At 41.1% G+C, this 21,798-nt stretch overlaps 1 protein-coding gene across 4 annotated transcripts; it reads right to left on the minus strand.

Annotated features, from left to right (window-relative positions):
- Positions 1-247: 247 nt before the first annotated feature.
- Positions 248-20,147, minus strand: ces2b (carboxylesterase 2b). Of its 4 annotated transcripts, XM_073471397.1 has the most exons (57): positions 19,922-20,147; positions 17,811-17,994; positions 17,591-17,732; positions 16,870-17,003; positions 16,616-16,769; positions 16,420-16,524; positions 15,973-16,071; positions 15,714-15,857; positions 15,545-15,622; positions 15,322-15,460; positions 15,070-15,219; positions 14,898-14,970; positions 14,456-14,809; positions 14,236-14,377; positions 12,679-12,812; positions 12,336-12,489; positions 12,124-12,228; positions 11,587-11,685; positions 11,339-11,482; positions 11,170-11,247; positions 10,947-11,085; positions 10,695-10,844; positions 10,533-10,605; positions 10,093-10,446; positions 9,873-10,014; positions 9,444-9,577; positions 9,103-9,256; positions 8,902-9,006; positions 8,406-8,504; positions 8,158-8,301; positions 7,989-8,066; positions 7,766-7,904; positions 7,521-7,670; positions 7,359-7,431; positions 6,917-7,270; positions 6,697-6,838; positions 6,268-6,401; positions 5,927-6,080; positions 5,715-5,819; positions 5,216-5,314; positions 4,968-5,111; positions 4,799-4,876; positions 4,576-4,714; positions 4,324-4,473; positions 4,162-4,234; positions 3,722-4,075; positions 3,502-3,643; positions 3,071-3,204; positions 2,732-2,885; positions 2,520-2,624; positions 2,016-2,114; positions 1,767-1,910; positions 1,598-1,675; positions 1,375-1,513; positions 1,123-1,272; positions 962-1,034; positions 248-873 (listed from the first exon to the last, which is right to left on the minus strand). In XM_073471397.1, the coding sequence occupies exons 1-57, from the start codon at positions 20,130-20,132 to the stop codon at positions 690-692; spliced, it is 8,085 nt and encodes a 2,694-aa protein (XP_073327498.1). In that variant the 5' UTR covers positions 20,133-20,147; the 3' UTR covers positions 248-689. The 4 variants fall into 4 exon arrangements, with proteins under 4 accessions (XP_073327498.1, XP_073327499.1, XP_073327500.1 ...); XM_073471398.1 differs by lacking the exons at positions 14,236-14,377; positions 14,456-14,809; positions 14,898-14,970; ... (6 more) ...; positions 16,616-16,769; positions 16,870-17,003; XM_073471399.1 differs by lacking the exons at positions 2,520-2,624; positions 2,732-2,885; positions 3,071-3,204; ... (6 more) ...; positions 4,968-5,111; positions 5,216-5,314.
- Positions 20,148-21,798: the final 1,651 nt, after the last annotated feature.

Below are 21,798 nucleotides of genomic sequence, written 5' to 3' on the forward strand. Positions count from 1 at the left end.
CAAAAGTACACTCTTGGATGCCCCTATGGTAGATAAGACATGATAAAGTGCCCTCTAGGGATACATGTGGTGCCTTTATTTTTTTTTTGTTACATTTTTCACCCCTGCCCCTCAAACATCATGAGTCGGTTTCTGTGTTGACAATTTTGTTGTTTGTGTGTGTGAATAGAGAATGAAATAGTTGGACACAATGTTGAGTCAGGTAGATACAAACACAACTGAATAATACACGATTTTACACAGCAACTTCAATTTTTTATTTTTTATTTTGGATCATTAAAATAGATATTGAATATGTGGGTTCCTGGTGGTGAAGCTGCCCTACATATTTCTTTTATGGCTTTTAGATTTTATAGAAAAATTCCCTGAATTAAAATGCCTTGGATTCAAACTGATGTTCAATATTCACAGTAGCTAAAAAAAGTTATCACAACTTTGAGGTAAATTTTAGAATTGGGAAAATACTCTAAAGATACATTTTGAAAGGACCTTGTTCTAAATTTCATACAATGTGTTCTGCAAAGGCAACAAAAAGTGCATCAAGTAGTTAAAATATTATTTACATCACATCAGTGGTAATAATGATTTCACAGTAATTCAAGTGCATTTTAGTGGCTTGTTTAAGGTTAAAGATGGAATCATTAAAAAAAACTGGAATTGATGGACTGGATGAAGGAGAGGTGGCTGTTCTAAAGCTCGCTGTGCTTCTTTGCTTGATGTTGTCGGATCTTCTCCGGGAGCGTCTGAGTCAGGAAGACAAACCGGTCCTTCTTCAAGCTCTGACCAGTTACCTGCTCCTTGAAACGAATTTCCAGGTATTGTTCTTCTGCTCCGTACTTTGGCCAGTGGGCAAGACCGTCCCCATTAGGAGACCTAGACACATACACATAAGTTAAAAAACAAGTTTGTATTAATATTGTAATATTGTTGTATTATAATGCATAATGAGGTTAATTCTTACCCCGTGCGAGCAAAGTTAGCCCAGTAGCTCATCATGGTTCTGCTCAACTGCATCTCCTCTTCAGAGCATTCATCTAAAACAATGATAATCTTGTTACACACCCAGAGAAAATCCAAACCTCTGGTGGTCTGCTGAAAAATGTATTTTTATATTGCACTTACCACTTAACTTGACATGAGAAGTTGTGAAGCAAAATCCTAGTACTGTCATGAGTTCATCTCCATGGTCACTGCCGACAAAGCTCAGCCTTCTTTTCTGCAGGAGTTTGGGAGGACACTGGTACTCATACAGGTACACGGGGGCGCCTGCATCTATTGGCAGACAAATGAGTGTGATATTATGTTGCTATGTGACAGTAAATATCAAATAATGATTCTGAAATAGATTTGAGTAGTCTTAAGTAAATGTACTACCTCTGTGAGCATTAGCTGCCTTTATGGCTGGAATGGTGAACATCAGATCTCCGAGCATCTCTGTGAACCCATCTCTATTTTTCACACGATCTTCACCGTTTCCAATGTATTCCTCTGCGATCAAACCACTGATGATGGGCTTGAGAAAAAGAGCAACATATGGATTAGAGAAGTTTGAGCATGATGAAACAGTAATACTGTATCAGGCCAGTGTCTGTCTTACATCAGGGTTGAAGATGGAAATTACATTCTGGACATGCTCTCGATCCATTCCCTCAGTCCAGTTGGGAGGAGCAAAGTACTAAGGGAAGACACAGCTGGAATTAACATTTCAGACAAAATCAAAATGTTTAATGGGCTCATATGGAAATCAATTTAGCATTCACACTTACAGCAGGAAGTAACCAGCCCCCTTCATCATCATTAACACCAGTCATGAATGGCACAGTGAGAAGTTCATGTTTCTGGAACAGCTCGTTGACAGGTTTGGTCAGGAAGTGTCCATCAACATTTATGGGATATCTTAATTGTGCATTCTTGAGAGAACAAAATGTATGAAGAGAAAAAAATATTTAAAAAACAGCTACATAATAACAATCCCATCAAGTTAATCGATATTAGTTTTGCATACAATAACTTACGCTCGTAATATCCACAAAAGTATCAAAATCGACGTTTTTCATGCAGTCAGCGAGTTTCTCTGTGCTTTCGAAGCTGCAGCCAGTTATATTTGCGACCACCTGAGGACATTTCGGAAACACAAACACTTTATGATACTCTCAGTATAGTACACAAAAACTTGCCACTACTTCTAAACCACCCATAACTGCTTAACCATAATTTGAGCTCACCAGATCTAGGAACCACATCAAATTGTACTCACTGATAGATACCAGCCACCTAAATGCACCTGGTTTTTTTTTTTTCATTAAGATCAGTCCATTATTCCCTGAGAAATAAATGCCCTATCTCGCAATGTTAAAGAAAGCAAAAAAATGCTTTCCTGGATCCGTCCCTTGTCTACTCTGGGCTGAGACCCGTCCTCCATCCAAGTTCCTTTGAAATCTGTTTAGTATTTTTTTGTGTAATCCTGCTCATAAACCAACCAACCTAACAAAGAAATAATAAACACACTGATAATCAACCTGTGTTGTAGGCAGAGGATCATTTGCAACGAGCAGATCCATTGCAGCAGTGCCACTCTCAGCAATGGCATGGTGGAACAGGCCGTCGGACAGTGGCGAGAGAAGCTGTTGATTTAAGTGACAAAAAATGAGACGTTATTTGAGCTGTAGTAACTTTGTAGGAATTTTGCAGTGAGTGCAAAAACATGCTTTGTATGCAGATTGATCCTTACCATGAGGGATACGCTCACTCCACCAGCCGACCCCCCAAATATGGTAACTAAATCTGGGTTTCCTCCAAAGTTGTGAATGTGCTCCTGGACCCACCTCAGAGCTTGGACCTGGTCCAGCAGACCAAAGTTCCCTGACATGTGCTCATCTCCAGTGCTGGATAGAACATACAATTATAATCTGCAAGCCTACATTTACAACTGCTGGTCAAAGTGAGTAAATAAAAAGTACAATAAACAGAAAATAAAGTTTGAAAAAATGGATTGTAGTTCACATCTGGCACAGATGGGATCAAAAGAAGTAGAACGCAAGTGAGTCTAAGTCTTTTTTTTTTTTTTTACCTGAGAAAGCCCAGAGCTCCCAAACGGTACTGGATCAGAACCACAACCACATCCTGGTATGCAGCCATGGCAGAGCCATCATACATTGAAGCTGACCCCATAGTAAACCCTCCACCATGGATCCAGACCATGACCTGGCAAGACATAAGGATGTTTATTTTCTTTATTCTAACTGAGCTCATAAGAATCTCAACTAAACTACAACAAACTAAACAAAGACTTTTATCCGACCAAAACTGGTTATGACAAATCAGGTATATTTAGAGGTGATCCCTTTGCAGCCCAATTCTAAATAATTGACATCAGTATTCATTGCCATTAGGAATTCTTTAAAAGAATATAAAATGTAAACTTGTCCATGAACAGTATCCAGAGCTGAATCTCAGTTACTGAGCAGCACCACTCTTCAATCTGCTGCTTAGGGTTCTTACTGGGAGCTTGGTGTTGGGATCTCTGTTTGCAGGAGTGTAGATATTGAGGTAAAGGCAGTCTTCTGAAATGTCTGGGATTTCTGGCAACGTAACACCCAATTTTTCAAGCAGATCATAAGTGAGCTTCATATTCAGAACACACCTGAAAAAAGAGACATGTTTTATCAATAAGTATCGTCATAATTTCTCCAGGTGTGGTATGCAACACATGAAGCCTTACATGGATGGCTGCTGGGTGGCGTCCCTCACTCCTTTCCAGCCCTCTACAGGCTGTGGTGCAGCCAGTCTCAGAGCAGGACCTACAGGTGGCTTGGCAAATGGGATACCAAGGAAGGCATGGACTCCAGTCAACTTCCCCTTTACGCTCACAAACATACCTCTCAGGCTGCCGAGCTTTGTGTGGACTTCAGGTGATTTATGTTGTTGGATCTTCTCCGGGAGCGTCTGAGTCAGGAAGACAAACCGGTCCTTCTTCAAGCTCTGACCAGTTACCTGCTCCTTTAAACGAATTTCCAGGTAGTGTTCTTCTGCTCCGTACTTTGGCCAGTGGGCAAGACCGTCCCCATTAGGAGACCTAGACACATACACACACACAGATGTTATAAACAAGTATGTCTTATCTCAGGTCGTATTATAACGTATAATGAGGTTAATTCTTACCCTGTGCGAGCAAAGTTAGCCCAGTAGCTCATCATGGTTCTGCTCAACTGCATCTCCTCTTCAGAGCATTCATCTAAAAACAATGATAATCTTGTTACACACCCAGAGAAAATCCAAACCTCTGGTGGTCTGCTGAAAAATGTATTTTTATATTGCACTTACCACTTAACTTGTCATGAGAAGTTGTGAAGCAAAATCCTAGTACTGTCATGAGTTCATCTGCATGGTCAGTGCCAACAAAGCTCGGCCTTCTTTTCTGCAGGAGTTTGGGAGGATGCTGGTACTCATACAGGTACACGGGGGCACCTGCATCTATTGGCAGACATATGAGTGTGATATTATGTTGTTGTGTCACAGTAAATATCAAGTAATGGTTCTGAAATAGATTTGAGTAGTCTTAAGTAAATGTACTACCTCTGTGAGCATTAGCTGCCTTTATGGCTGGAATGTTGAATATGACATCTCCGAGCATCTCTGTGAACCCATCTCTATTTTTCACACGATCTTCACCGTTTCCAATGTATTCCTCTACGATCAAACCACTGATGATGGGCTTGAAAAAAAGAGCAACTCATGTGTTAGAGAAGTTTGAGCAAGATGAAACAGTAATACTGTATCAGGCCAGTGTCTGTCTTACATCGGGGTTGAAGAAGGAAATTACGTTCTGGACATGCTCCCGATCCATTCCCTCAGTCCAGTTTGGAGGACAAAAGAACTAAGGGAAGACACAGCTGGAATTAATATTTCAGACAAAATCTAAATGTTTAATGGGCTCATATGGCAATCAATTTAGTATTCACACTTACACCAGGAAGTAACCAGCCCCCTTCATCATCATTAACACCAGTCATGAATGGCACAGTGAGAAGTTCATGTTTCTGGAACAGCTCCTCGACAGGTTTGGTCAGGAAGTGTCCATCAACATTTATGGGATATCTTAATTGTGCATTCTTGAGAGAATAAAATGTACGAAGAGAAAAAATTATTAAAAACCAGCTACATAATAACAATCCCATCAAGTCAATCAATATTAGTTTTGCATACAATAACTTACGCTCGTAATATTCACAAAAGTATCAAAATCGAGGTTTTTCATGCAGTCAGCGAGTTTCTCTGTGCTTTCAAAGCTGCAGCCAGTTATATTTGCGACCACCTGAGGACATTTCAGAAAAACAAACACTTTATGATACTCTCAGTATAGTACACAAAAACTTGCCACTACTTCTAAACCACCCATAACTTCCTAACCATAATTTGAGCTCACCAGATCTAGGAACCACATCAAATTGTACTCACTGATAGATACCAGCCACCTAAATGCACCTGTTTTTTTTTCATCAAGATCAATCCATTATTCCCTGAGAAATAAATGCCCTATCTCGCAATGTTAATGAAAACGAAAAAATGCTTTCCTGGATCCGTCCCTTGTCCATTCTGGGCTGAGACCCATCCTTTATCCAAGTTCCTTTGAAATCTGTTTAATATTTTTTGTGTAATCCTGCTCATAAACCAACCAACCTAACAAAGAAATAATAAACACACTGATAATCAACCTGCGTCATAGTCAGAGGATCATTTGCAACGAGCAGATCCATTGTAGCAGTGCCACTCTGAGCAATGGCATGGTGGAACAGGCCGTCAGACAGTGGCGAGAGAAGCTGTTGATTTAAGTGACAAAAAATGAGACGTTATTTGAGCTGCAGGAACTTTGAAGGAACTTTGCAGTGAGTACAAAAAAGTGCTATATCAGCAGATTGATCCTTACCATGAGGGATACGCTCACTCCACCAGCCGACTCCCCAAATATGGTAACTAAATCTGGGTTTCCTCCAAAGTTGTGAATGTGCTCCTGGACCCACCTCAGAGCTTGGACCTGGTCCAGCAGACCAAAGTTCCCTGACATGTGCTCATCTCCAGTGCTGGACAGAACATACAATTATAATCTGCAAGCCTACGTTTACACCTGCTGGTCAAAGTGAGTAAATAAAAAGTACAATAAAGAGAAAATAAAGTTTGAAAAAATGGATTGTAGTTCACATCTGGCACAGATGGGATCAAAAGAAGTACAACGCAAGTGAGTCTTAGTCCTTTTTTTTTTGTTTTTACCTGAGAAAGCCCAGAGCTCCCAAACGGTACTGGATCAGAACCACAACCACATCCTGGTATGCAGCCATGGCAGAGCTATCATACATTGAAGCTGACCCTATAGCGAACCCTCCACCATGGATCCAGACCATGACCTGGCAAGACATAAGGATGTTTTTACTTTATTCTAACTGAGCTCATAAGAATCTCAACTAAACTACAACAAACTAAACAAAGACTTTTATCCGACCAAAGCTGGCTGTGACAAATCAGGCATATTTAGAGGTGATCCCTTTGCAGCCCAATTCTAAATAATTGCCATCAGTAGTCATTGCCATTAGAAATTCTTTAAAAGGAAATAAAATGTAAACTCGTCCATGAACAGTATCCAGAGCTGAATCTCAGTAACTGAGCAGCACCACTCTTCAATCTGCTGCTTAGGGTTCTTACTGGGAGCTTGGTGTTGGGATCTCTGTTTGCAGGAGTGTAGATATTGAGGTAAAGGCAGTCTTCTGAAATGTCTGGGATTTCTGGCAACGTGGCACCCAAACTTTCAAACAGATCATAAGTGAACTTCATATTCTGAACACACCTGAAAAAAGAGACATGTTTTATCAATAAGTATCGTCATAATTTCTCCAGGCTTGGTATGCAACAAATGAAGCCTTACATGGATGGCTGCTGGGTGGCGTCCCTCACTCCTTTCCAGCCCTCTACAGGCTGTGGTGCAGCCAGTCTCAGAGCAGGACCTACAGGTGGCTTGGCAAAAGGGATACCAAGGAAGGCATGGACTCCAGTCAACTTCCCCTTTACGCTCACAAACATACCTCTCAGGCTGCCGAGCTTTGTGTGGACTTCAGGTGATTTATGTTGTTGGATCTTCTCCGGGAGCGTCTGAGTCAGGAAGACAAACCGGTCCTTTTTCAAGCTCTGACCAGTTACCTGCTCCTTTAAACGAATTTCCAGGTAGTGTTCTTCTGCTCCGTACTTTGGCCAGTGGGCAAGACCGTCCCCATTAGGAGACCTAGACACATACACACACACACAGATGTTATAAACAAGTATGTCTTATCTCAGGTCGTATTATAACGTATAATGAGGTTAATTCTTACCCTGTGCGAGCAAAGTTAGCCCAGTAGCTCATCATGGTTCTGCTCAACTGCATCTCCTCTTCAGAGCATTCATCTAAAAACAATGATAATCTTGTTACACACCCAGAGAAAATCCAAACCTCTGGTGGTCTGCTGAAAAATGTATTTTTATATTGCACTTACCACTTAACTTGACATGAGAAGTTGTGAAGCAAAATCCTAGTACTGTCAAGATTTCATCTGCATGGTCAGTGCCAACAAAGCTCGGCCTTCTTTTCTGCAGGAGTTTGGGAGGATGCTGGTACTCATACAGGTACACGGGGACACCTGCATCTATTGGCAGAGTGTGATATTGTGTTGTTGTGTGACAGTAAATATTAAATAATGGTTCTGAAATAGATTTGAGTAGTCTTAAGTAAATAAACTACCTCTGTGAGCATTAGCTGCCTTTATGGCTGGAATGTTGAACATCAGATCTCCGAGCATCTCTGTGAACCCATCTCTATTTTTCACACGATCTTCACCGTTTCCAATGTATTCCTCTACGATCAAACCACTGATGATGGGCTTGAGAAAAAGAGCAACATATGTGTTAGAGAAGTTTGAGCATGATGAAACAGTAATACTGTATCAGGCCAGTGTCTGTCTTACATCAGGGCCGAACATGGAAATTACATTCTGGACCTGCTCTCGATCCATTCCCTCAGCCCAGTTTGGAGGACCAAAGAACTAAGGGAAGACACAGCTGGAATTAACATTTCAGACAAAATCAAAATGTTTAATGGGCTCATATGGCAATCAATTTAGCATTCACACTTACACCAGAAAGTAACCAGCCCCCTTCATCATCATTAACACCAGTCATGAATGGCACAGTGAGAAGTTCATGTTTCTGGAACAGCTCCTCGACAGGTTTGGTCAGGAAGTGTCCATCAACATTTATGGGATATCTTAATTGTTCATTCTTGAGAGAACAAAATGTATGAAGAGAAAAAATTATTAAAAACCAGCTACATAATAACAATCCCATCAAGTCAATCGATATTAGTTTTGCATACAATAACTTACGCTCGTAATATTCACAAAAGTATCAAAATCGACGTTTTTCATGCAGTCAGCGAGTTTCTCTGTGCTTTCAAAGCTGCAGCCAGTTATATTTGCGACCACCTGAGGACATTTCAGAGAGACAAACACTTTATGATATTCTCAGTATAGTACACAAAAACTTGCCACTACTTCTAAACCACCCATAACTGCTTAACCATAATTTGAGCTCACCAGATCTAGGAACCACATCAAATTGTACTCACTGATAGATACCAGCCACCTAAATGCACCTGGTTTTTTCTCATCAAGATCAATCCATTATTCCCTGAGAAATAAATGCCCTATCTCGCAATGTTAAAGAAAGCAAAAAAATGCTTTCCTGGATCCTTCCCTTGTCTATTCTGGGCTGAGACCCGTCCTCCATCCAAGTTCCTTTGACATCTGTTTAGTATTTTTTTGTGTTATCCTGCTTATAAACCAACCAACCTAACAAAGAAATAACACACTGATAATCAACCTGTGTCGTAGGTAGAGGATCATTTGCAACGAGCACATCCATTGCAGCAGTGCCACTCTCAGCAATGGCATGGTGGAACAGGCCGTCAGACAGTGGCGAGAGAAGCTGTTGATTTAAGTGACAAAAAATGAGACGTTATTTGAGCTGTAGGAACTTTGTAGTGAGCGCAAAAAAGTGCTTTATCGGCTGATTGATCCTTACCAGGAGGGATACGCTTATACCTCCAGCCGACTCCCCAAATATGGTAACTAAATCTGGGTTTCCTCCAAAGTTGTGAATGTGCTCCTGGACCCACCTCAGAGCTTGGACTTGGTCTAGCAGACCAAAGTTCCCTGACATGTGCTCATCTCCAGTGCTGGATAGAACATACAATTATAATCTGCAAGCCTACGTTTACACCTGCTGGTCAAAGTGAGTAAATAACAAGTACAATAAAGAGAAAATAAAGTTTGAAAAAATGGATTGTAGTTCACATCTGGCACAGATGGGATCAAAAGAAGTACAACGCAAGTGAGTCTTAGTCTTTTTTTCTTTTTTTTTACCTGAGAAAGCCCAGAGCTCCCAAACGGTACTGGATCAGAACCACAACCACATCCTGGTATGCAGCCATGGCAGAGCCATCATACATTGAAGCTGACCCCATAGCAAACCCTCCACCATGGATCCAGACCATGACCTGGCAAGACATAAGGATGTTTTTTCTTTATTCTAACAGAGCTCATAATAATTTCAACTAAACTACAACAAACTAAACAAAGACTTTTATCTGACCAAAGCTGGCTGTGACAAATCAGGCATATTTAGAGGTGATCCCTTTGCAGCCCAATTCTAAATAATTGACATCAGTATTCATTGCCATTAGGAATTCTTTAAAAGAATATAAAATGTAAACTTGTCCATGAACAGTATCCAGAACTGAATCTCAGTAACTGAGCAGCACCACTCTTCAATCTGCTGCTTAGGGTTCTTACTGGGAGCTTGGTGTTGGGATCTCTGTTTGCAGGAGTGTAGATATTGAGGTAAAGGCAGTCTTCTGAAATGTCTGCGATTTCTGGCAATGTGGCACCCAAACTTTCAAGCAGATCATAAGTGAACTTCATATGCTGAACACACCTGAAAAAAGAGACATGTTTTATCAATAAGTATCGTCATAATTTCTCCAGGTGTGGTATGCAACAAATGAAGCCTTACATGGATGGCTGCTGGGTGGCGTCCCTCACTCCTTTCCAGCCCTCAACAGGCTGTGGTGCAGCCAGTCTCAGAGCAGGACCTACAGGTGGCTTGGCAAATGGGATACCAAGGAAGGCATGGACTCCAGTCAACTTCCCCTTTACGCTCACAGACATACCTCTCAGGCTGCCGAGCTTTGTGTGGACTTCAGGTGATTTATGTTGTTGGATCTTCTCCGGGAGCGTCTGAGTCAGGAAGACAAACCGGTCCTTCTTCAAGCTCTGACCAGTTACCTGCTCCTTTAAACGAATTTCCAGGTAGTGTTCTTCTGCTCCGTACTTTGGCCAGTGGGCAAGACCGTCCCCATTAGGAGACCTAGACACATACACACACACAGATGTTATAAACAAGTATGTCTTATCTCAGGTCGTATTATAACGTATAATGAGGTTAATTCTTACCCTGTGCGAGCAAAGTTAGCCCAGTAGCTCATCATGGTTCTGCTCAACTGCATCTCCTCTTCAGAGCATTCATCTAAAAACAATGATAATCTTGTTACACACCCAGAGAAAATCCAAACCTCTGGTGGTCTGCTGAAAAATGTATTTTTATATTGCACTTACCACTTAACTTGACATGAGAAGTTGTGAAGCAAAATCCTAGTACTGTCATGAGTTCATCTGCATGGTCAGTGCCAACAAAGCTCGGCCTTCTTTTCTGCAGGAGTTTGGGAGGATGCTGGTACTCATACAGGTACACGGGGGCACCTGCATCTATTGGCAGACATATGAGTGTGATATTATGTTGTTGTGTCACAGTAAATATCACGTAATGGTTCTGAAATAGATTTGAGTAGTCTTAAGTAAATGTACTACCTCTGTGAGCATTCGCAGCCTTTATGGCTGGAATGTTGAATATGACATCTCCGAGCATCTCTGTGAACCCATCTCTATTTTTCACACGATCTTCACCGTTTCCAATGTATTCCTCTACGATCAAACCACTGATGATGGGCTTGAGAAAAAGAGCAACTCATGTGTTAGAGAAGTTTGAGCAAGATGAAACAGTAATACTGTATCAGGCCAGTGTCTGTCTTACATCGGGGTTGAAGAAGGAAATTACGTTCTGGACATACTCCCGATCCATTCCCTCAGTCCAGTTTGGAGGACCAAATAACTAAGGGAAGACACAGCTGGAATTAACATTTCAGACAAAATCAAAATGTTTAACGGGCTCATATGGCAATCAATTTAGTATTCACACTTACACCAGGAAGTAACCAGCCCCCTTCATCATCATTAACACCAGTCATGAATGGCACAGTGAGAAGTTCATGTTTCTGGAACAGCTCCTCGACAGGTTTGGTCAGGAAGTGTCCATCAACATTTATGGGATATCTTAAGTGTGCATTCTTCAGAGAACAAAATGTATGAAGAGAAAAAATTATTAAAAACCAGCTACATAATAACAATCCCATCAAGTCAATCGATATTAGTTTTGCATACAATAACTTACGCTCGTAATATTCACAAAAGTATCAAAATCGAGGTTTTTCATGCAGTCAGCGAGTTTCTCTGTGCTTTCGAAGCTGCAGCCAGTTATATTTGCGACCACCTGAGGACATTTCAGAAAAACAAAACACTTTATGATATTCTCAGTATAGTACACAAAAACTTGGCACTTAATGAAATGAAACTCAATAGTCCTGTATCACTCTAAATTCTAAACCACCCATAACTGCTTAACCATAATTTGAGCTCACCAGATCTAGGAACCACATCAAATTGTACTCACTGATAGATACCAGCCACCTAAATGCACCTGTTTTTTTTTCATCAAGATCAATCCATTATTCCCTGAGAAATAAATGCCCTATCTCGGAATGTTAATGAAAGCGAAAAAATGCTTTCCTGGATCCGTCCCTTGTCCATTCTGGGCTGAGACCCATCCTCTATCCAAGTTCCTTTGAAATCTGTTTAGTATTTTTTGTGTAATCCTGCTCATAAACCAACCAACCTAACAAAAGAAATAATAGACACACTGATAATCAACCTGTGTCGTAGGCAGAGGATCATTTGTAAGGAGCACATCCATTGCAGCAGTGCCACTCTCAGCAATGGCATGGTGGAACAGGCCGTCAGACAGTGGCGAGAGAAGCTGTTGATTTAAGTGACAAAAAATGAGACGTTATTTGAGCTGCAGGAACTTTGTAGGAACTTTGCAGTGAGCGCAAAAAAGTGCTTTATCAGCTGATTGATCCTTACCAGGAGGGACACGCTCACTCCACCAGCCGACTCCCCAAATATGGTAACTAAATCTGGGTTTCCTCCAAAGTTGTGAATGTGCTCCTGGACCCACCTCAGAGCTTGGACCTGGTCCAGCAGACCAAAGTTCCCTGACATGTGCTCATCTCCAGTGCTGGATAGAACATACAATTATAATCTGCAAGCCTACATTTACAACTGCTGGTCAAAGTGAGTAAATAAAAAGTACAATAAAGAGAAAATAAAGTTTGAAAAAATGGATTGTAGATCACATCTGGCACAGATGGGATCAAAAGAAGTACAACGCAAGTGAGTCTTAGTCTTTTTTTTTTTTTTTTTTTACCTGAGAAAGCCCAGAGCTCCCAAACGGTACTGGATCAGAACCACAACCACATCCTGGTATGCAGCCATGGCAGAGCCATCATACATTGAAGCTGACCCCATACCAAACCCTCCACCATGGATCCAGACCATGACCTGACAAGACATAAGGATGTTTTTCCTTTATTCTAACAGAGCTCATAAGAATCTCAACTAAACTACAACAAACTAAACAAAGACTTTTATCCGACCAAAGCTGGTTGTGACAAATCAGGTATATTTAGAGGTGATCCCTTTGCAGCCCAATTCTAAATAATTGACATCAGTATTCATTTCCATTAGGAATTCTTCAAAAGAATATAAAATGTAAACTTGTCCATGAACAGTATCCAGAACTGAATCTCAGTAACTGAGCAGCACCACTATGGAGTTATAATTGTTGCAAAACTATTTGCAAATGCGTATCTCAATCTGTGTGTGTGTAGTCAGATCTGTGTGTGCGTGCTTTATCATTTGTGTGTGTGTAATCAGATCTGTGTGTGTGTAATCAGATCTGTGTGTGCGTGTTCAGATCTGTGTGTGCGTGTTCAGATCTGTGTGTGCGTGTTCAGATCTGTGTGTGTAAAAAAATCTGCATGTCTATATTCTGTAGTCTGTAAATGCGTACATAGATCTGTAAATGTCTGTCATCAGTTACAACTCAGGCAGGAGCTCTCGATTGGCTGTCTTTTTACACGTGACTTTTGCTACACTTCTGCCGTGGCAGATCTGCAAATGTGTAGAAAAGATTCGTGTGTAACTTCACTTTTCCTCTGCCCTGAGCTCAGGCTCACAGGCTCATGCTGCCTGGCTGCAGTAGCAGTACAGCCTACACACCCAGTTGGCACGTAGCACCCAGTGATGTTAAGGGTGTCATTGTTGGGGTAACAGATGATCGTTACCCGAACAACTTACTGTAAGTACAAGTTCATGTTTTAGCAGTAACTTAGTTGTCAAAAGCTGACAACTAAGTTACTGCTAAAACATGAACTTTTACTGACAGCAAACAATCGAGAATCCATTGTGGTCTGCCTCTCAACATCACAACCGCTCGTTGTGCCCGCGGTTGGCAGCCAGGCAGCGTGAGCCTGTGAGCCTGAGCTCAGGGCAGAGGAAAAGTGAAGTTACACACGAATCTTTTCTACACATTTGCAGATCTGCCACGGCAGAAGTGTAGCAAAAGTCACGTGTAAAAAGACAGCCAATCGAGAGCTCCTGCCTGAGTTGTAACTGATGACAGACATTTACAGATCTATGTACGCATTTACAGACTACAGAATACAGACATGCAGATTTTTTTTTACACACACACACAGATCTGAACACGCACACACAGATCTGAACATGCACACACAGATCTGAACACACACACACAGATCTGAACACGCACACACAGATCTGATTACACACACATAAATGATAAAGCACGCACACACAGATCTGACTACACACACACAAATTGAGATACGCATTTGCAAATAGTTTTGCAACAATTATAACTCCATACACCACTCTTCAATCTGCTGCTTAGGGTTCTTACTGGGAGCTTGGTGTTGGGAGCTCTGTTTGCAGGAGTGTAGATATTGAGGTAAAGGCAGTCTTCTGAAATGTCTGGGATTTCTGGCAACATGGCACCCAAACTTTCAAGCAGATCATAAGTGAACTTCATATGCTGAACACACCTGAAAAAAGAGACATGTTTTATCAATAAGTATCGTCATAATTTCTCCAGGTGTGGTATGCAACAAATGAAGCCTTACACGAGTGGCTGCTGGGTGGCGTCCCTCACTCCTTTCCAGCCCTCTACAGGCTGTGGTGCAGCCAGTCTCAGAGCAGGACCTACAGGTGGCTTGGCAAATGGGATACCAAGGAAGGCATGGACTCCAGTCAACTTCCCCTTTACGCTCACAAACATACCTCTCAGGCTGCCGAGCTTTGTGTGGACTTCAGGCGATTTATGTTGTTGGATCTTCTCCGGGAGCGTCTGAGTCAGGAAGACAAACCGGTCCTTCTTCAAGCTCTGACCAGTTACCTGCTCCTTTAAACGAATTTGCAGGTAGTGTTCTTCTGCTCCGTACTTTGGCCAGTGGGCAAGACCGTCCCCATTAGGAGACCTAGACACACACACACACACACAGATGTTATAAACAAGTATGTCTTATCTCAGGTCGTATTATAACGTATAATGAGGTTAATTCTTACCCTGTGCGAGCAAAGTTAGCCCAGTAGCTCATCATGGTTCTGCTCAACTGCATCTCCTCTTCAGAGCATTCATCTAAAAACAATGACAATCTGGTAAAACACTCTGCATTATGAAACCCAGAGAGAACCCAGATCTCTGGTTGTCTTTTGAAGATTTATATGTTGCACTTACCACTTAACTTGACATGGGAAGTTGTGAAGCAAAATCCTAATACCAAAAAGATTTCATCTCCATGGTCACTGCCGACAAAGCTTGGCCTTCTTTTCTGCAGGAGTTTGGGAGAATACTGGTACTCATACAGGTACACGGGGGCGCCTGCATCTATTGGCAGACATATGAGTGTGATATTATGTTGTTGTGTCACAGTAAATATTAAATAATGGTTCTGAAATAGATTTGAGTAGTCTTAAGTAAATGTACTACCTCTGTGAGCATTAGCTGCCTTTATGGCTGTAATGGTGAATATGAGATCTCCGAGCATCTCTGTGAACCCATCTCTATTTTTCACACGATCTTCACCGTTACCAATGTATTCCTCTACAATCAAACCACTGATGATGGGCTTGAGAAAAAGAGCAACACATGTGTAATAGAAGTTTGAGCATGATGAAACAGTAATACTGTATCAGGCCAGTGTCTGTCTTACATCAGGGCTGAAGAAGGAAATTCCGTTCTGGACATACTCCCGATCCATTCCCTCAGTCCAGTTTGGAGGAGCAAAGAACTAAGGGAAGACACAGCTGGAATTAACATTTCAGACAAAATCAAAATGTTTAATGGGCTCATATGGCAATCAATTTAGTATTTACACTTACACCAGGAAGTAACCAGCCCCCTTCATCGTCATTAACACCAGTCATGAATGGCACAGTGAGAAGTTCATGTTTCTGGAACAGCTCGTCGACAGGTTTGGTCAGGAAGTGTCCATCAACATTTATGGCATATCTTATTTGTTCATTCTTGAGAGAACAAAATATATGAAGAGATACATTTGAGAAAAAACACAACATAAAAATGATGACATAATAACAGTCCCATTAACTCAGCATATCAGTTTTGCATACAATATCTTACCTTCCCAACAGTCACAAAAGTTTCAAAATCGAGGTTTTTCATGCAGTCAGCAAGTTTCTCTGTGCTTTCAGAGCTACAGCCAGATACATCAGCTGCCATCTGAGGACAACAATGTAGAAAACCGAACATGTTATTATATTCTCAGTATTGTGCACAAAAACTAAAATGGCACTCCATTTATTATTCCCTGAGAAATTATGCCCTATCTCGCAATGTTAAAGAAAGTGAAAAATTGTTTTCCTGGATCCGTCCCTTTGTCCAGATCTAGACCAGGAGTTGATGGGTCTATTCTGGGCTGAGACCCATCCAAATCTGTTCAACAGTTTTTTGTGTAAACCTGCTGACAAACCAACTGACCAACTAACTAACCAACAAACAAATAAACAAACAGACACAGGTGAAAACATAAGCTCCTTAGCAGAGGTAATAATCAAACTGATAATCAACCTGTGTTATAGATAGCGGATCGTTTGTAGTGAGTATATCAATTGCAGCAGTGCCACTCTCAGCAATGGCACGGTGGAACAGGCCGTCGGACAGTGGCGAGAGAAGCTGTTGATTTAAGTGACAAATAAATGAGGTTATTTGAACAACCGTGACATAACTGTGTAATAAAGTATTTTTTATGCTGATTGATCCTTACCAGGAGGGATACGCTCACTCCACCAGCCGACTCCCCAAATATAGTCACTAAATCTGGGTTTCCTCCAAAGTTGTGAATGTGCTCCTGGACCCACCTCAGAGCTTGGACCTGGTCCAGCAAACCAAAGTTCCCTGACATGTGCTCGTCGCCAGTGCTGGATAGAACATACAATTATAATCTGCAAGACTGCATGAGACACAATTAAGAAATGTCAAAGTATGCTCATTCTACCTGTGCTTAGTCAGTCTTTTTACCTGAGAAAACCCAGAAGTCCCAAACGGTACTGGATCAGAACCACAACCATATCCTGGTATGCAGCCATGGCGGAGCCATCATACATTGAAGCTGACCCCATGCCAAACCCTCCACCATGGATCCAGACCATGACCTGGCAAGACATAAGGATGTTTTTACTTTATTCTAACTGAGCTCATAAGAATCTCAATCAAAATACGTTAAACTAAACAAAGACTTTTATCTGAATAAAACAGAACTGATGCTGACAAACACACTCTTAGAAATAAGAGCCTCCCGTCCTTATCCATCATTGTTCCAAAAAGTAAATGTTTTACTTTATCTGACTGTTTTCTCTATTTAAACATTAGTCATTCAAACATAGATCGTTAAAATGATTTTATATGAGACTTTTGGAATATAAAAGGGTTCTCCATTGAACCACCTGGGTCAGTTCTTGTTATCACCCAAAGAAAATGGAAAGGTTCTGGATAGAACACCCAATAAGGGCTCTGGGTGGAACCATTACACCCTAGAAAGGTTCTCCGTAGACCTTGTCATGGGGGGTTCTGGGTAGATGGTTCAAGGTATAACCTTTCATGTTGGGTTCTAGGTAGAACCCTTGTGAAATGTTCCAGGTGGAACCTCTTTCAAAGCAAACAAAGTCAGCTTCTCCATGAACACTATCCAGAGCTGAATCTCAGTAACTAAGCAGCACCACCTGCAGCGAAGGGCTCTTACTGGGAGCTTGGCGTTGGGAGCTCTGTTTGCAGGAGTGTAAATGTTGAGGTAAAGGCAGTCTTCTGAAATCTCTGGTATTTCTGCCTCCAAGACACCGATTTGTTCAAGCAGATCATGAACTTGCTGTACATTCTGAACACACCTGAAAAAAGAGACATGTTTTATCAATAAGTATCGTCATAATTTCTCCAGGTGTGGTATGCAACAAATGAAGCCTTACATGAGTGGCTGCTGGGTGGCGTCTCTCACTCCTTTCCAGCCCTCTACAGGCTGTGGTGCAGCCAGTCTCAGAGCAGGACCTACAGGTGGCTTGGCGAATGGGATACCAAGGAAGGCATGGACTCCAGCCTCCTTCCCCTTTACGCTCACATGCGTACCTCTCAGGCTGCCGAGCTTTGTGTGGACTGAAGCAGATTCATAATGTGACACTTCATTTTCCATTTACAATTAAAAGTACAAAAAATATATATTTCTTCCAAATATTGCATGGTTGGTTGGTTTTAAAGTAGTTTATGTTGCAAGTGACGAGTTACATAATACAGCTACTTTCCACTTCAACTCTGTTGAGCAATGTGAGAGAATCAGTTCCTCTCTCGTGCTCGCCAGGCTGTTATAACTCATTTCTAGTTGTAAAGTTATGGCATTTGTTGACAGACAGAAACCTAAACAGCATTTTTGTTAATAGATTAATCGTGTATGTCCTGAACATCTGCTGGTTCCATCTTCTCCAGTGTGACTTGTTTTTCTCTGTTTTATCATTGCAAATTTAACTGGAATTAGACTGTTTATACAAAACAGTTTGATGATGTCACCTTGGGGGTTCAACTATTTGAACTAAAACTTTATACAGTTCATGATTAATCAAAGTATTACCAACATATTAATCATTAATAAAGTGTCGCACTTCAAACAGGCTCTGTGCCTATCGGGCTGCAGAGTTACACCCTGATTAACTGTGACCCACTGAGTGCAGTGTTGCAGAGCAATGCAATGACTGTTACATACATTTAAAGTGTGTTGACATCCTCTCTGGACATAAGTGGTTTAGATAATTTGACTAAATTGCCTGCTGGGTATTTATTTAAAACAGTTCATTTGTAAAGTCCTGTTAATAATCTTTACAACTAACCTGGTGGATAACATATTATAATAGAAACAATTACAAAACTAAAAAAAAACATCCAGCATAAAAAAAAAAGATATTACATTAGGTATTACATTGCTCCATTCTACACCACATTGAGTATGGTGCTTATTAACACACCCACAGTTATTCTTTTTTAATATTAAGCTGCATAAAGCCAGCAGAAGAAAAGACCAGCCTACATATCTGAAAGTCACACCCTGATAGGGCTTTAAGTTTCACCTTTGGACACACTGAGCATCACCAGTATGTGGGTGAGAGGGTAAACAAGTAAGAAGGCACTCAGAGATGCATTTAAAAAAAAGGGGCATACACTGCAGCTGGGGTCAGTGAATTATTAATATTAGTCGTAGTTGTAGGAGTAGTGCTTTCGATTATGCAGGTCCATGTCTTCCATCATCAATCAATCAGGATAATTTAGCCTAACTCCTTTTTTAAGAGAATTGAAGATTAATTTTCAGTTGGTTTTTTGATCATGCCATGGCTGCATGGCCACCGTTTGTCCCGACTTCTATCAAGCTGTTGAACAACAAAACTAAAATTAAGCTGCCACATTGTCAGTGTTAAAATCTATAGTGTCTTCCATATTTTGAGATGTTTTTATGTTGATTTTATAATTGTTTTTTTTATCTGTGTCTGTTGTTGAGGTATGCTTGTTTCTGTGAAGCAACAAATTGTAGCACTGTGCCCAAGGCAAATTTCCCCTCAGGGACAATAAAGTTATTTCTGTCCTATTCTATTATGAAAAGATCATTATTTTTATTTTTTATTTATTTTTACATTTATTCAGCACAGTGTTGCCAACACAATGAGAAAAGGGAGAAGATGTATTAAATGTACAATAACTACTCCAAAGACCAGGCAGATGACAAGGACCACAACAGACAGACCAGTGTCTTTAGCGCCCCTGGTGGTTGTGACCACTGGTCCGTGCCAGAGACCAGCTGGTCTGTGCCACAGAGCAACTGGTCGCGACCACTGATGAGCTGGTCGCGACCAGTGTCTCTGGCGCCCCTAGTGCCAGTAACCACTGGTCCGTGCCAGAGACCATGGTGCCTGGCACGGACTACGTAGTCGGCTACAACCCCCTCTCTCCAGTGCAGTCAGAGCTACAGCTAACAAGCAATGCGTGCTAATTAATGTCGTCGACGTGCATCATGCAAATAAAGTAGTTTTGTCCTACTTACCATGTAGGTCTGCAGCCACGTGCAGAATTAAAAAGGACATTAAAAAGAAGGAAGTTTGCTTCGCACGGAACTTCATGGTTGGGCTCATGGTGAGGCTGTGTCGGGTTGCGACACCCTGCTGGGAAAAAGCGCAGAGACGAAGTGCTGCCACCCAGGAAGCCTCCTGCTTTTTAAGTCGGCGGTGCTGCAGCTCAGAGTATGACATCATCATGTTTGACACCACCACGACAGGTGATAACCGAGGTGGGACCTTCCGCCTCTTGTCAAGGTCCTGTGTCACCCGCCGCCATGGCTCTCATGAAGGGTGTTTTTTTCATCCGTCCTTCTCAAAAAACAAAACAAAACATGAAGCTGTCCATATGGCAAAGCAAGCCCCTCCACTTTGTTTTGCGCGTATACGCTAGGCATTACGGTAAGAGCGACGAGGAACCAATTTCAAAATTAAAGCGATTTTCTGGTGACCATGTTTTCACATTCATTCAGTCTGTCAATAATGAAGGAATGAACAAATAGATTAATAAAAATACAAACTGAGTGAAAAATAAAATATTAAAATCAATACAGTTAAAGAATTATAATAATTGAAATGCCCTCTCATGCAATAGACAATATTAGGCCATTCCCATGTAGAATTTCAAAATTAAAGCCCTTAATAAAAAAAAGCTGTATAGTTTTAAAAATGTATACAGATATTAAATGGAAACTGTTTCCACAGACAAGTGTCACTTCACATTGGTAGTACACCACCCAAGAGTGTCACTCAGACATTTTCAGGACATTCTGATGTAGATTTTCAAAATTAAAGCCCTATATTTATCACTGATGCTCGTTTCAGTGCCATTTTGAGAAAGCATGAGTGCAAACATTTTGAACAACATCTCCCACGAGCCACACAGACACAAGGGCTCTTGGGAACCGTAGTTGTTCACAGTTACTAATGATCATAATAGCTGTTGCACCCAAGAGATCAAGTTTGGAGAAAAGTTACTGACATAGAAGGCTTAAGTTACTGCAAACTGTACTCAATAGGCTAAAACATATGTTCAGTTTTTTGCCATTGCGTTCATTTTTCACCTCTGATCAAAAAGTCTCCAGAACTTTAATGTTCAAAAGGCAAAGTTTCAGAAACTAAAAATTAAACAGCCTATTTGGCAGTTAGAGTGGCTGCTACTGGCATTATTTTTCATTATGAAATTTACTGGGTTATGGTTCAAATCCCAGGCTGTGTGAACTGCCTGGGGAAAGGTACATACAGTGCATACAGGTTTAAAAAGAGGTTCGACAGGTTTGAAAATAAAAAAAAAAAAAAAAAGGTCTACCACCTAATCTCTTGACACCCGTCTATATATCTGACAAGACTTAACCTGCCTGCTGTTGACCAGCTTAGTAATTAAATGAACACTGAGTCACAAGTAGGTATAAAGTACAGTGGGCCTTAAGGTTACGACCTACTTTGACTAGCCCTATTTATTTTATTTCAGCTTATCATGCTGTTACATAAGTGTGTTGTAAATGAATGATGAATAGCTAAGATAGCAGACTCAAATAACATTGTTAAAAAAGGTGGAGCATGTTAAGGTGAGGTTATATCTTAGGACCCAAATGCAGACACAAACACAGGAGGCAGGAAATGGAGGAAACAAGAGCAAGCTTTATTAACAAAAGCTGACTAAATACAAAAACAAAAAAAATACAGACACACTAATGACAAGACGAGGAACAGGTGAGGAGAGTGAGGAGGGAAGAGGACAGGTGAGGTAACGAAGGGAAAAACACAGAGGGAAGAACACACAGGAGAAATTGAAAAGAAAGAAGAGACACACCAGGGCCTGATTTCAAAATAAAATACAACAAAAATACACTGAATCATAACAGAG

The sequence above is a fragment of the Pagrus major genome, chromosome 8, assembly GCF_040436345.1.
Source record: "Pagrus major chromosome 8, Pma_NU_1.0".
NCBI lineage: Eukaryota > Metazoa > Chordata > Actinopteri > Spariformes > Sparidae > Pagrus > Pagrus major.

What these genes read in the sequence shown, in the direction of transcription:
- ces2b (XM_073471397.1), bottom strand. Translation starts at nt 20,132, where the DNA reads ATGATGATGTCATACTCTGAGCTGCAGCACCGCCGACTTAAAAAGCAG. An exon ending in ATCCGCTATCTATAACACAG is followed by an intron (nt 16,072 to 16,419) that starts GTTGATTATCAG and finishes TGTTGTCCTCAG; the next exon opens with ATGGCAGCTGATGTATCTGG. An exon ending in GCTAACTTTGCTCGCACAGG is followed by an intron (nt 14,810 to 14,897) that starts GTAAGAATTAAC and finishes GTGTGTGTCTAG; the next exon opens with GTCTCCTAATGGGGACGGTC.